We start from the raw sequence: 14,765 nt of genomic DNA, 5'->3' as shown, positions 1-14,765 counted from the left end.
GCACCTGAATGTAATCTGCTTTGAAGCGCCATGAAAAGAGGAATATAAATAAATTATTACTATGAACCAATACAAGCTGAAGGCCTGACACACACACACACACACACGACCTTAACAAATCCCAGTTTACACGAACCAGTACAGAGGAGACGAATGCTATGGGACTCTGTGCCGCTCCTTGTCATGGTTTCTCAGATCCTGACTTGCGCAGCGATGCCCACCTGAGCCTCCATAAACCATCACTCCTCCGATAACTCCTTGGTCTTAGATGCCAAACATCTTGTCATTAGTGTTCTTACATTTCTGTATTGCTCTGCAGTTACGTTGCCGCAGCAGAGTTTCCTTCACTGGACGTGAAACTGAAGCACTCATGAACAGCGCGCTGAGGAGCAACAGAGTCTTATAAAACGGTGGAGGGGGTAACTTCGGAGCAGATAAAGAGTCTTAGCTAAAGAGGACGAATATTCCAGCTGGCGAGCCGAAACAGTTCCCCCCCATTCTTCCCCCTTTTTGTTTTCTGTTTCGTGTCCCCCTTTCCTCCCAGCTTGCCTCAGACTGTCACAATACAGGAAGTCCTTGGGTTTTTTTTTTTGTGGTCCCACAAATCTTTCCGTACAAGCTCAGGCGCTGCAGGGATCCGCTGTGGTCGGCAGCTGCAGGATGCAGCTTCTTCATGTGCTGCGGCCGGCGGTGCTCTCTGGCTTTCCAGAAGAGCAATACTTGGAGGAACTGTGATCCTCAAACCCCACCTCCACCAGGGAGACTGCGTGCGCTACTTCAGTAGCGCTCCCAAGTACCACTAGCCCAGGGAGGTAAAGCCCGAGCTGAGAACAGAAACAAAAATTACCTACGTAGCCACATATTTGCCCAGTTAGCATTTTAAAAATATTTTGGGAAAGCGAGGATTTGGAGCAAGTGATAAGAATATCTTTTTTTTTTTTTTTTTACAAACACATATGAGTTTAACACTAGAGACACCATTCTCCCACTTGGGCACATCATAACTCTATACTGGTACATCGTCTGACACTTCAGGGTTGATAACATTTATTATAAACCCGTTGTAGCTGTATAAGACAGAAATGGATTCATTAGATTTGACAAAGTATAAACCTATATTAGCACGTAGGCTCACAGGATCGGCAGATTAGACTAAGATTTCCAAGCCTTTTGTTATCCTTTTAACATTTTCTTTCCCTCTTTCTCTCTCTTTTTTTTTTTTTACAAGCTTCCATAGCACACATATTTGATCTCCAAGTACTCATCAATGCCATACTTTGAGCCCTCACGGCCTAGGCCAGACTGTTTCACGCCACCAAAAGGACACTCCACCGACGAAAGGAGGCCCTCGTTTATTCCGACCATCCCGACCTCCAGCCGCTCCGCCACTCTCCAGATCTGAGCTGGGTCCTGGGAGTAAAAGTAACCTGTAACAGGCAAGAAAGGGAGTAAGGCAGCAGTCAGACAAGCACCCGAGTGCACCCGCGGAGCTGGTCCTGTGGCCCGGTGGAAGTAAAGCCTGCCACCCCCCCGGGCTCTGACTAAGAGAGACCTGAGAGCAAGGGTTCCAGCTTTCCTTCTCACTGAGGACAGCAAGGGAACCTTTAACTATCAAAAAGCAATCAACCAAATCTTGGGAGCTATGGCAGAGAAGCACAAAACGGACTTACAATGAAAACAAAAAGGAAGAACGGAAAACAGAAGGAAAGAAATGGAAACATTTAGCTGACTAGAGAGTTGTGCACAGTTTCAAGTCCAGACAAAGTCAATTTAACTTGTCCACAGAAGATGAGTCGCAGTTGCAAACAGGTAACATGTAAATTGTTTTTTGCTTTGTTGCTGGATTTTTAGAAAGGGAACTGTTAAGCTGCAGCTTGGGAAGTACATGTTGCTCCTACACAATACAGAAACTCAGAGCACAAAGACCGGAACAGCGCTAGACCTTACAGACGGACGAGGCACCCCCCAGCTAAACTCTTCCAAAGAAGTATTCATTATTTCTTGATTTTGCTGTAATGTACTTCAATTCTTATATTTTTACATTTTTTTGTAATGAAAAGCATGTACTGCATGCCACTGCAGTGACCCCGTTTGAAAAGATCTCGCCCCCGAGTTCACTCTCCAGCTGCCTGTGCTTACAAATATCAGCGCGGCACCTGCCCGGAGCTCTATGGGGCGCAGCACAGCAGCGCCCTGACATCCTTACATTCACACAATGGTGGAAGCTGCTATGAAGGAGCTTTCAGAAAATTCCAAGCCCCAATAAGTCGCCAGGAAAGACACAAAAATCTAAACAAAACAGAGGATCTTAGTGACTGTATAGATCCACTGCCAACTGGATTATCCCAACATAAATTTTGCGAGTATTGCTGATTTAGGGTGAAAAGTAAAGCACTAAATTGGCACTTTAAGACCTTCCTCATTCTACAACTGTTTTCGATGAACATCAACAATTAGGTCCCCATTATTATTATTATTATTATTATTTTTTTTAACATGAATTAGTATACAAGAACATTATTTTTAACAAATTAAAGAAAGCTTACACCAGGTGTAGAGATTTATTACTACTACTAGCTGAGATCCTCAAAACATTCGAGGGCAAAATCTATTTAAATTTTTTTTTTTTTAAACATTTCCATCCGACTCAATTGCCAGTTTATGTCAACATGGTTAGAAAATGTAGTGGGGTTGTTAGGCCTCCCAATCATCCCTCCAACCTACCTGATTTTGTTTTTGGGGGGAGGGGTGGAAATCCACTTATCCTCCCTTCATTTCCAGAAGCTCCCGAGCCCAGCTTCCCAAAAGTTTCCCCAGCCAAGCCAGAAGGATTCAGGGTCATCTCCCTCTGCAACGCTGGATGTCACGCCGGGATGAAGTAAAGTCTGCATCCTCCTCTCCGCTCGGGAAGCTTCTGAGGGGGGTGGTTAGGGGTTACCTTGGGGCCTTTTGGAAGGTGGGAGGAATCAGGTGGGAAGGATATAAGGATTTTTTTCCCCTAAATTTAGGTGTATTGGGGGGTCCTGTTGACCCCCACTACTTTTCTAATCAGGCTGGCAGCAGGGGAGATGTTCCCACATTTAAATTTTTATTCGGACAGGTGGGCAAAAGGGGAATGCTGGGGCTGTTGGCTCTACTTTGAGTAGGTAAATGTATCCCCCTATCTATTCAGTTTTCAAAGGTTCTCATTAAGTCCTTACTTAGCCAACCAGATCCCTTCGAATGTTGACCTGTAATCCCTTCCCTCCAAGGTCCTACCCATTCTCTCCTCCTCCACAACTCTCCCACCTCTCTAGTCCCCGCCAGCTATGTAGTCTACAGATAGCAGGAGAGGTCTTGGGCCGCAGCTACTTCTCTCCCCCCTTGCACGGGCTGGCAGCAGGGGTGGCCTCTTCCTCCCTGCATGGCTTGGCATCAAGGACTGCCATTCCAGGATAAGTGCTCATGAACACAGCTAGACACCGGGTGCCATGGGCACATCTCCCAGAACAAGAGACACCAGGTACTATGATAAAGTATTAAGTTTGCCTCATGGCTTCCTTCTGCTCCTCTTGGCTTCCAGTTCAAACAGAAGCCCAGAGGAGGAGGAAGAAGCTGCGAGGCAATTCCAAGGTTTCAAGTTTTTTGTCTCGGTTTATTTTTTTATTTGTAATATTTTACACTTTTTTGAAACAAAATGTGTGAACCGTATATGATGACCACACCCCACAGAAACATGATGGCAGAAAGAGACCCCATGGCCCATCTATCCAATTAATTTAGCCTTATAATTCTCATCACGCCCTCAGAGATCCCCTGTGTTTTTCCCATGCTTCCTCGAATTCAGATACTCTGTCTCCACCTCCTCCACTGGGAGGCTGTTCCACTCATCCAGCACCTCTGTAAAGAATAATTTCCTAAGATCATTCCTGAGTCTGCCCCCTTTCACCATCATCCCATGACCCCTTGTTGCAGAGCCTCCTTTCCATTGAAAATGGCTCATCTCCTGTGCATGGAAACCTTTGAGATATTTACACGGCTCTATCATATCTCCCCTATCTCGCCTTTCCTCCAGGTGTATATGTTTAGATCTTTAAGTCTATCCCCATATGTTAGAACGAAGACCACGGACTATTTTAGTAGCCACCCTCTGGATCGACTCCATCCTATTTATATCCTTTTGGAGGTGTAGTCTGTATAAAGCTGCTTGCTGAAGTATGCCAATATGTGACAGTACATGCAACTGCAGGATGTGGGCTAAGTCAGCAGAAAGTGAAGGACATGGGAATGGCCCACATAGGATACACATGAGGTCTACTGGAAACCAACTGCAAAGGAACGTGCAGACACTGATAAGAAGTGATAGATGTCTTCCCACAAGCCATGGGGAGATAGTACAGATGGAGAGCAAACATTTGGACATGAAGGAAAGACAGAATGAAAGTTTGGGTGCAGGTGGTCTAGGGAAAGAAAGCCAGGCCAGAATGATGTATTTAGAAATGATCAATACTTGGCAAAGGAAATAAGGAAAAATGCATATAAGCCCTGTAAGATTGTGACATAGGCAAGTATGAGCCTAAAGTGTTCAGTGCTTTACTAAGCCTATGCTTTTAACTTCCCAAACATTATATTGTGACTGGCTATCATTTATTTATCATAATAAACATTTTACTAAATTTCTAAAATATCTCAGAGTCTCGTGTCTGGTATATTGGGGATAAAACCATACAGGTCTCCGGATTTGTACACAGTATTCCAAGTGAGGTCTCAACGGTGACCGAAACAAGGGCAATATCACCACTCTATGCAGCCAAGCATCTTTCTGGCTTTTGCCGTCACTTTATCCACCTTGTTTGGCCGCCTTCAGATCATCAGATACAAATCACCCCCAGTTGGGGCTACACCGCACTGAGCCTTCCCCCACAGCTCCCTCCAATTCTATTTCTTCCCCTTTATAAGCCGGCCGCCTCAGAAACAGTTGCTTTGTAGGATGTCACAGGCTGCCGCTCCCTTTTGAAAGCCTACATGCATGCACTAGGAATCCTACTCACTGATACTAAACTGATACTCACTGATACTAAACTGATACTCACTGATACTAAACTGATACTGACATACCAAACACTGCACGTTCTTATTCTTGTTAAATTTCTATCATCTTCTTCTTCTCCCAGTTAGAACCATCCTTGTTTTATTGTAACTGATTTTTCTGCGCACTTTTATAACTTGTTATAATTTGTAAATGTATAAAATGTATACTCATGTTATATTTATGCACGTTTATAATGTATTGATCACCCCCCTGTTTTATGTAAACCGACATGATACGAATCTCCGTGAATGCCAGTATAGAAAAACTCAAATAAATTAAAAAAAATAAATAAATAAATTTGGCTGTGGTGAGATGGTGGGGAATTCTCTACCCTCATCCCGTAAATGGGGAAGGGGACAGCTGTGATCGCTGACACCATAGCATTCCTAGCCGACCTCAGGAGAAGAAGCCGGGTATGGGACTCAGGCCCAAGCCAGATGTCTCATAGCAATGGCCTGGCCCATGGTAAAAACTTATTTTATAAGAAATAAAATGTGCTGTAGCAGTGCTCCCCCATATATTCTATGGCTACTTCGCCATACACTGCATACAGGGCATAGCAACTATTACACAGATTAAATGAATGCAAAGAACCCACTACACCACCAAACTGCAGACAGAATAATTTTACTTTCCTTTACAATACAGGTTATAACTAAGTCCCACCTTTTAAAAACACCATAAATTATTTTTTAAAGTGAGGCCTTACCTGCTAAGCCTACGTTGGTTGAATTTGCTATGGCAACTGCTTCTTCCTCTGTGTCAAACCTGTTGATTTAAGGCAGTGGATGCTGGTAAGTTAGATTCAAGCAGTAAGGCACGGGAAGTCCTGCTTTGATCCTCTCTGACAAAGACTGAGGCAGCTTCCCAGTAAACAGAGCAAACTTCCAAGAAGTTTCTAATTGCAAGAGACAGGCAAACGCTATCCTTTGGGCTCAATCTAAACTCCTCAACTTATGTCCTGTTGAAGTAGCATCTTCCAAAATATCAAATGCGCTTGTTTCTCTCTTCCTCCCCCTATTCCCAAGTCTCTACTTTTTCAGTCCCAATATATTTTTATTTGTAGTGTTTTAGACTTTTCATTTACACCGTTATATCTCCATCTTTCTGCAGGTCAGTTAAGTTTGTGTTCGCTTACTGGCCCGAAGGCCAAAAATTAAAATCTAGCCCAGAGTTCAAGCCTCTGGGGGATGGCCCAATTTTGCTGGTACAAACCAGTTCCCAGCATAAAACAAAGGCAGGTAAAGGTGTGAAACACACACAATGCAAACTCCAACCCTTACCACATGAATTTACTGACTTTTGTTTTATATTTGAAAGCTGACTTATGTGCCAGAGGACAATATCTCAGATTATGCAAGTGATTATACACAACTTGAACAGACTAATTCATTCAATCATTGGTCAAAGAACTTCCACATTCCGTAAAATCAATTCTTTTATTAAACCTTAGTTGTATTAAATATACTCAGAATTGTGTTTTACATAAATTTATTTATTTAATAAAATTCTTATAATCTTGTTCTTGATTTTATCCAAAAAAAATTATGTTCCAATGAGTATCAATGTCTCAACAGAACAATGTCCAGACTAAAACATTGTCACTTCCTGTGTTCCAGTGACATAAGAGTCTAACATAAGTCCACTTATCTTACACATGAACACATTTTTTCATGAAATGTATTCCAAAGTGGATGAACCAATGAAAACAGTGAAAGGTTATTGAAATTATTGGTAAGAAGTAACCTCGGCCAGTCTGGGATTCAGTTGAATTTAGCTGTCTGAAACTTGGTTGAAATTAGCTGACGTTGGCCAGCATTTCGCATCTATGCTGCTTCATGAGATCTTCTTAGTTTTTTGGGTACTTGCCAGGTTCTTGTAGCCTGGTTGGGCACTGTTGGAAACAGGATGCTGGACTTGATGGACCCTTGGTCTGACCCAGTATGGCATTTTCTTATGTTATCTAAACAAAATTCATCACCGGAAAAGAACAATATGAAAAAATCCCTAAAACTGATATAACTGAGGATATACTCACAAATTTTATTAAAGTCAGTATTTTGAAAACAGAGCCTCTGCTCTCAATTGGGCTTCATAAAAATTGCCCATGCATGCACAATATAAAAATTCAAAACACGCACTTAATGCAACTAGTTCAATCAATCTGGGAAGAAAACACTTGTCTACAATTGTAAATCACATTCAATTCATAAATATTTTACAAAAGAGTATGTATCCCATCATAAATTTGAAAAAAAAACCCCCAGCATTTATACCTTCAGCTCATTTAGCCACTAGATGGCTATGTTTAGTCCATGAGGTTCAACTGTGTTTAAATGAAACATCCATCTTTGTTCCGGCAAAAGCTGGTCACATTCCCCAACTCCAATGTCATACTCGATCTCATCAATAGCAAAAAATCTTAACATTGAAATACAAGTAGAGCCTCCTTCTTCTGCGTTTTTATACAGCTCTTATGCTCTAATATGCATCGCTTCAATTGTCTGATAGTTTTGCCTACATATAATAAATTGCTTGTGCAAAAAAAAACTCTATAGACTACATGTGTGATTGTCTGCTGGACTGATGAAATTGTGAGTCTGATATGTATTTACACATATGGAACACGAGCCACATTTAAAAGGTCCTCCTAGTAAATCACCACTTAATGTATACCTAGCTCATTTATGGTAAAGATGGTAACAAAATGGAGAAATATACTCCTTGGTGTTTTTTAACCTGGTATAGGACGTTCTAATTCTTTGATCTTTAAAACATGAATGAAGCTGTAACATTGAAACATGTTTTTTTTTTGACTAGCTTATTGATTTTAGGCACTGCAGAAGAGTACCATTCAACAAAATTCATAACATCATCTTCTTGCTGATTTTGTTCAGATGGAGATAATAAATCCCTATTAGAATACAAAGCACATTTGTAAGCTTTCTTCAAGCATCTATATGGGTATCCCCTTTCCAACATTTTCCAGCGATGAATCGTGTTTAGTTGTAGCCCTGAAGCAGCATAGATGCAAAACGCTGGCCAACCGCTAATTTCAACCAAGTTTCAGACGGCTAAACTCAACTGAATCCCAGACTGGTCGAGGTTACTTCTTACCAAGAATTTCAATAACCTTGCACTGTTTTCATTAGTTCATCCACTTCAGAATACACTTCATGAAGAAATGTGTTCATGTTTAAGATAAGTGGACTTGTTAAGACTCTTATGCCACTGGAACACAGGCGGTGGCAATGTTTTAGTTTGTACATTGTTCAATTGGGACATTGATATTCCTTGGAACATAAATAAAAATTTATTTAACATAAATTTCAATTTGGATAAAATCAAGAACAAGATTACAGGAATTGTATTAAATATATAAACTGATGTAAAGAATAATTTTGAATATATTTAATACAACTGAGGTTTAATAAAGGAATTTATTTTTAATGAAACTTGGGGGAAGTGCAGGTTCTTTGACCAATGATCAAACAAATTAGTCTGTTCAGATTGTTCCATACTCTCTCAACCTCAGGTCTTGACCTCTGAGGTCATAAGTCAGCTATCAGATACAAAAGAATTTTCTGTAAATTCGTGTGGCCAGGGTTGGATTTTGTGCCGTTCCCTCCATTGTACTGAGCTTGAATTTAACTGTGGGGAGCGCGGGGGAAACTTTACAGGATAACCAGCAGTCGTACTTTAATACCGGGGCCAGGGGCCCAAAGGTCTCCTCCTGCGTGCACAGCATGTCCGTCGTCACCTCGCTGAGAAGAGTCGGCTCAAAGAAGTTCTTCCCAAAACTGTGCCGTTTTCCTCCGGTCACTATGCGCGCTCCCTTCGACACTGCGTCGCTAACATGCCTCTCTACCTGAAGGAGACAAAACTATTCACTTTAGCAATCCCACATCCAAAGGATTTAAGAAAAAGTCAGGCTTCATGAGTTTTATTTCCCAGCACAAGTCGTAGCCAATATCTTTTTATCGGACTAACTTAATCCATTTGTGGTCATGCTGTACGCTGTAAATGGTACAGAGTCAGGTAGGGCTTAGCTTTGCCTGCGCAAGTCATTACAGATTAGGAAAGGGTCAAGAAGGAGGGATCTGACATATATGTCACTTACAACTTGTATTGTTGATCCTCAAATCTACATGTGAAACTGCAAAGCTTTTCCCAATACAATAGATTTCCTAAGGCATCTGTTACATTAAAATTGAAAACCAACGGGATTTTTAGTAATATCTCAAGGACAGTTTCAACAGAAGTCACTTCTAATAGCTGAGACAATGAACAGCCTGGGCTGGTCCCCCCTTCTTGTATGGCAGAGTGCCGTGCTGCCATGCGCAAGACCAGGGGCTCTCCTGGCTAGCCCACAGGCAGAAGGGTCAGAGATGATGTACTCAGGCTGTAGAACCGGAAAAGGTGATTTCTGCTGCAGGGGCAGGCTGAAGGGTTCGGCGTGTGTGCTTCAGGAGGGAATGGGTTGCAAAATGAGAGTAAAGTCAAAACATCTCAGTTTTCCTATGCAGGTTATCTGGCTTAAATTATTGCATGAACTTGAGAGTTGACCACTAGGAGTGTGCCCAATAGTAAGATGCCCAGGGAAGCCCCTTGTACTGCTCCAGTGCCTAGATTTGTAGATGCCAAACAGTTTTTGAAAGAAATTACAAGGAAGGTCACTAGTGGAAAACCCACTACATGTGCCTGAAACCCAGAATCTCCTGTACTAAGTGATGAAAACAGGGGCCAAGCAATTCTCTCCCTGAACTGGAATGGAAGCTTTCTACTAGTGGCCTTTCCTTCTTCATTTTCAATCAAAATAAACTTCCAGAAATGTTAGGAAGTTAGAATAATATTTTGCTAATTCTAATTTATTATAAAATAATAATATCATTGCCACATCCAGCAGCTAAAGCAATTAAAGACAAACATGGACACAGACATCCTGACCATCCTGAGCTATGCTTTTCTCCTATCCGAACAGAGTCACCTCTGTCTGAGTGCCTGCTGCTGCGACAGTCTCTTCTGGGCCTGCAACAGATAGTGGAAAAAGTTGATCAGTCACGATCACTGCCACTCCCACCTGAGGCTCGAAGCTGCCCAGCACCATCACTGTCAAAGTGTGGCCAGACCTGGTTTTCCCTCTGGCCTGTAAGTGTCTGTTTCGGCAGAGCCCACCCGATGGTAACACTATCAACACCCCCACCACCAATTCCAGGGGTGCAAAGGCCTCAAGGGCTGGTCAACAGCAAGGGTGAGGCTGTTCCCTGTACGTACCCAGATCAGTCCAGACTCCTGGGCTTCACTAACACTGTACATAACCCAGTGTGCCACCTGCATTCCCTCAGTATTTCTCTGTCTCCAGCAGATGATCCAAAACCTGCAGTTCTGCAGTCAGGAGACTGTTTTGGATTTATGAGCCTTCCTCCCAGGGGCTTTTTGGATCCTAGTGGGTCCTTCCCTGGCTGGTTGAGATGGGGGTTGGTGACCTTTTCTTCCGTGGGGTGTAAATCTGGTGGTCCAGATCCCTCCCCTTCACGAGGCTGCTGAGGCAGCTTTAGGCTCAGGGCAGCTGTTTTCTTTTAGTCGGTCCCTTTTTAAAAATTTGGCTGATTTTCTTTTTTTTCTGCTAGCAGCTCTGTGTTCCATTCTAGGGAGTAGGTATTGTAAGTCTGGCTCTTTTCTGATCTGCCATGCTGCCTGCGCTCCTGGAACCTGAACCTCTGCACCAAAGGAAAGTACTGGTTTCTGTGTGTCTTTATTTGTTCTCAGAGAGTTTAAAAGAGAACAAGGAACTTGATAGAGGAATCTGTGCAGCAGCGAGGTTCCGGGGGAGCTCAGCGATGGGGTTTTTCAGCAGCTTCTCTGCTTGCTGGCTCCGTGGCGCTGAGGGACTGTTCCCCTGCTTGCCGTTGAGGTGCTGGTGGTGTCGCAGGTGCGGGGAGGAACAGTGTGTGCGTGCAGCAAAAGCATTCGGGGTCTGCGTCAAGCATGACCACACCGGTAGAACAAACCTCACCGATGACAGGGTCTAGCACTGAGGCTGTCCCCTGTCAGTGCGGAAACGGCAGCCATTTTCGATTCCCTAGCAGTGTCGGCGGGAGAGGCAAGGGAATCCTCTCCTCAACTATTGCCGGCAGTTCCCTGTCCTGCAAAGGGGCAGAGAGGCACCTGCATTGAGGAGTCTCTGGTTCTGGCAGAGGTCTTCTGCCGGTTTTAGTTTGCTTATGCGCAAAGCGTGTTTAGCGAGATGCTGGCTCTTGGCCAGTCAAGAGGCCTGAGCTGTTGAGAAGCTCTTCAGGCCGATTATTTCGGTGCCAGATGTTAAACGGATCCAAGCCTAAACACGCTGAAGGTGCAGCTAAGTCATGTGATAGGCCACTGCAGTGGTTTCTTTTCTCACATGCGTAGGCTGGGTCGTGTGTGCATAAGGCCACGGCCTAGACTGGAGCACATATTTGCATGGGTACTTGTGCGCATAAGACTGCAACCTAAACTTGAGCACGCATTTGCCCAGCTACTTGTGCATGCACGATCATGGTCTATACAAGCACATATACTTGTGTGCATATCACCGCGACCTAGTCTTGAGCGCATATTTGCATGCGTCCTGGAGGGGTGTGCGTGTATGCCCAAGGTGGCATTTGTGTGCATCCAGGAGGCCACCTTGAGCCGAAGTTCAAGAGAGCTAGGCGCCAGGGACGAACAGGTCCAAGCACCTTGCTATCTGTGAGGCATGCCGTCTGATAGCAATTCAGTCTTCATTCTCTCTCCATTTGTATAAGTGCTGTTTAGAGACTCAAAGCGATTTGACTACTACAGCTTTTGCCTATGTTGGGACATCACCTTGGCCTACTATGGTGACTCTGGAGAGGGAGGTGGGGCAATGGTCAATTCTCCTCCCTTGTTCCCAAGGGCAGAAGGTTCCCTGAGAGAGGTTGGAGAGAGCAAAGTTGGGCCTATGGATTCTGATATAGATCCATCCTCCTGCTCCTGAGTGGAATTTTCCAGGACCTGCAGACCTTTCTGCAGGGATTCCCAGCGAAGGTGAAGCAACCTGCTATGTAGGGATCACATGCTTGGGCCTCCCATTTGTCGGTCACGATGGAACAAATGCCGTAGGGAGGCTGTCCCTGGTAATCTTCAAGGAGGTGTGGATCATGAGACATCGGAGTATTCCAATGGGGAATTGGCTCTCTCACTTCTAGAAAAGGGAGAAATTGCATATAACAGAGTCGTTTTGGACTCTGCTCAGATTTTTCTTTTTTTTTTTCCCACAGAGATGTCTTGCTGAGTTTGTTGGCTCAACCCTGAACACGCTTAGTATGGCTGGAGGTAATTTTAAGTTAAGTGTCCTGTTTTTTTTCCCCCTTGTATCCAATTCAAGAGATATTGGATTTAAAGAAGGTAAATGCAGCATACGAGGTTCCCCATTTTCCATATGGACACTCTGAGGTTCATCATAGCAGTGGTACACAAGGGAGAGATCTTGGCATCTCTCGCCTTGACAGAGGCATATCTGCACATAGCCATCAGGCTGGAGCACCAGAGATTTGATTTCAAGCCCTTCCCTATGGCTGGCTATGGCTCCCCGTACGTTTTGTGGTGCTTGCTCGCACCATTCTTGAGCATACTGTGGAATTGGAGATTCTGAATTGGATAATATTCACCACCGATGCAAGCATCTCTGGAGGGAAAGCAGTGTGACAAGATCAGTCGGCGCAGGGCCAGTGGTTGAAACAGGAGACCTCATGGCCTCTCAATCGGTTAGAGACAAGAGCGGTGCATTTCGCGTTGCCTGCCTGTCTGCCAAGGTTACGTGACCTTCCAGTGCGGATCCTATCAGACAATGCGACGACAGTGGGGAGGAGGTGCAGGGGAGATATGATACAGTCCTTCAGATAGCTGAAAGGCTTTAATGATGCACAATTGACAAACCTTTTCCACTGGAAAGAAGTCAGTAGAACTAGGGGTCACGAAATGAAACTCCAGGGAGGACGACTCAGAACCAATGTCAGGAAATATTTCTTCACGGACAGGATGGTGGATGCTTGGAATGCCCTTACAGAGGAGGAGGTGAAGACAAAAATGGTGAAAGATTTCAAAGGGGCATGGGATAAACACTGTGGAACCCTAATAGCTAGAGGATGGAAATGAAGAAAAGAGTGCATGGGGTAAATTGCTGGTGTGGCAGTTACTACCCTTAACCAACATAACTGATACTTTGGATGCAACTCAGACATTGCTCTCTGCTTCAACAGCAAGAGGAACCGGGAATTGGACTCAGAGCAACCAACAAGGGCCCTGAATTTGACGGTTTGGGAAACTAAGTAAGGGGGTGACTTGTATGGCACAGTAGATGCTACCATAAGCTTGCTGGGCAGACAGGATGGTCCGTTTGGTCCTTTTCTGCCATCATTTTTTATTTTTCAATGTCAAGGTGGAACCAAGAATCAGGCAGCAGCTCGAGAGGCCCAGGAGTTGATTCTCTGGGCAGAATAGCACTTGGAGCAGCTGGCAGTGTCTCACATCACTGGAGTGAACTACGTTTAGGCAGTTTTTATCAGTCGGAGAAAATTAGACCCTGGGGAATGGGAGCTATAGAGGCAGTGATGTGTCTCATTCATGGAAGATGGGGATATCCTGACCAAAGAGAACACCAAAGCGTTGCAGTTTTATATCCACTGAACAGAACATGGTACAAAGGAATTAGAGCTCTGGTGCTGCCGTGGACTCGAGGGATTCTTGTCTTCCCTCCCGTGGCCTCTACTGGACAAGGGATTATGGCAGATAGAGAAACATCTAGGCAACATGATCCTGGTAGCTCCAAAATGGCCACAGCGACCATGCTTTCCAAATCTGATCAAGATGGCCATAGACGGGCCCTTGAGGATTGGACATCGGTCGACTGTTTTCCACCTGGGCCCAATATTTTTGGGTCAGGTGGCTCACTTCTGCCTCGCGGCTTCGCTTCTGAGAGGAGAAAACTGAGATGGAGGGGATATTCCAAAGCGGTTATTTCCACCTTCTACATCCTTGACATGTGTGTGAATTTGGAGGAACTTCAAGTCCTGGTCTCTTGTTAACAGAGTGCATCCTCGGTCTGTTCAGGCTATGGTGTCGCATATTTTGTTGGAGGTTTTCCATGCTGATCGCTTATGTTAAATTTGGGAAACGAGTTTTCCATTGTCTTTTTGGGCAACTTCACCTTCTTCTGGTTTGTCTGAGGGGAGCGAAGCTTGCTTAGAAATTTATGGTTGTTGCTGTCATCTTGGCCTGGGTACAGGTCAATACTGAGAGACTGGGTTATGTACAGCATCAGCGAACACTGGGTTATGTACAGATTCAGTGCACACTGGGTTATGTACAGCATCAGTGAAGCTTTTTCTGTCTCCATCTGCTGGCAGGGAGGCAAAACCCAGGAATCTGGACTGATCTGTGGTACTACAGGAACGAAAATTAGCAGGTAAGAATCAATTTTCTTTCAGTGGGGTGGGGAGTTTGGTTATATATTTACTACATATTGTAAATTTATAACATGTATTTTTAGGATTTGATTATTTATTCAATTATGTATTTTAGGAGATTTTTTTTTTATGCATGATGTGTTTTGATCATGTATTTTAATAATATATCTTTTGAATTGTTAACCATATAAGGTAGTCCTTTGAAGGATCAGGGATGTGGTATATAAACT

At 43.9% G+C, this 14,765-nt stretch overlaps 1 protein-coding gene across 2 annotated transcripts in view; it reads right to left on the bottom strand.

The window, feature by feature from the left end:
• Positions 1-560: 560 nt before the first annotated feature.
• Positions 561-14,765, bottom strand: part of ALDH5A1 (aldehyde dehydrogenase 5 family member A1) — a 33,969-nt gene continuing 19,764 nt past the window's right edge. For both annotated transcript variants that reach the window (XM_029590764.1, XM_029590765.1), the window contains exons 8-10: positions 8,770-8,939; positions 5,781-5,839; positions 561-1,427 (exon numbers count right to left, since the gene is read on the bottom strand). In XM_029590764.1, the coding sequence (XP_029446624.1) occupies positions 1,222-1,427; positions 5,781-5,839; positions 8,770-8,939 (435 nt within the window). In that variant the 3' untranslated portion in view covers positions 561-1,221. The remainder of the gene's footprint in view (positions 1,428-5,780; positions 5,840-8,769; positions 8,940-14,765) is intronic.

The sequence above is a fragment of the Rhinatrema bivittatum genome, chromosome 2 (assembly GCF_901001135.1).
Source record: "Rhinatrema bivittatum chromosome 2, aRhiBiv1.1, whole genome shotgun sequence".
NCBI classification, from domain to species: domain Eukaryota; kingdom Metazoa; phylum Chordata; class Amphibia; order Gymnophiona; family Rhinatrematidae; genus Rhinatrema; species Rhinatrema bivittatum.
Note: the sequence above shows the minus strand (reverse complement) of the source record. Positions and strands in the feature narration are given on the sequence as shown.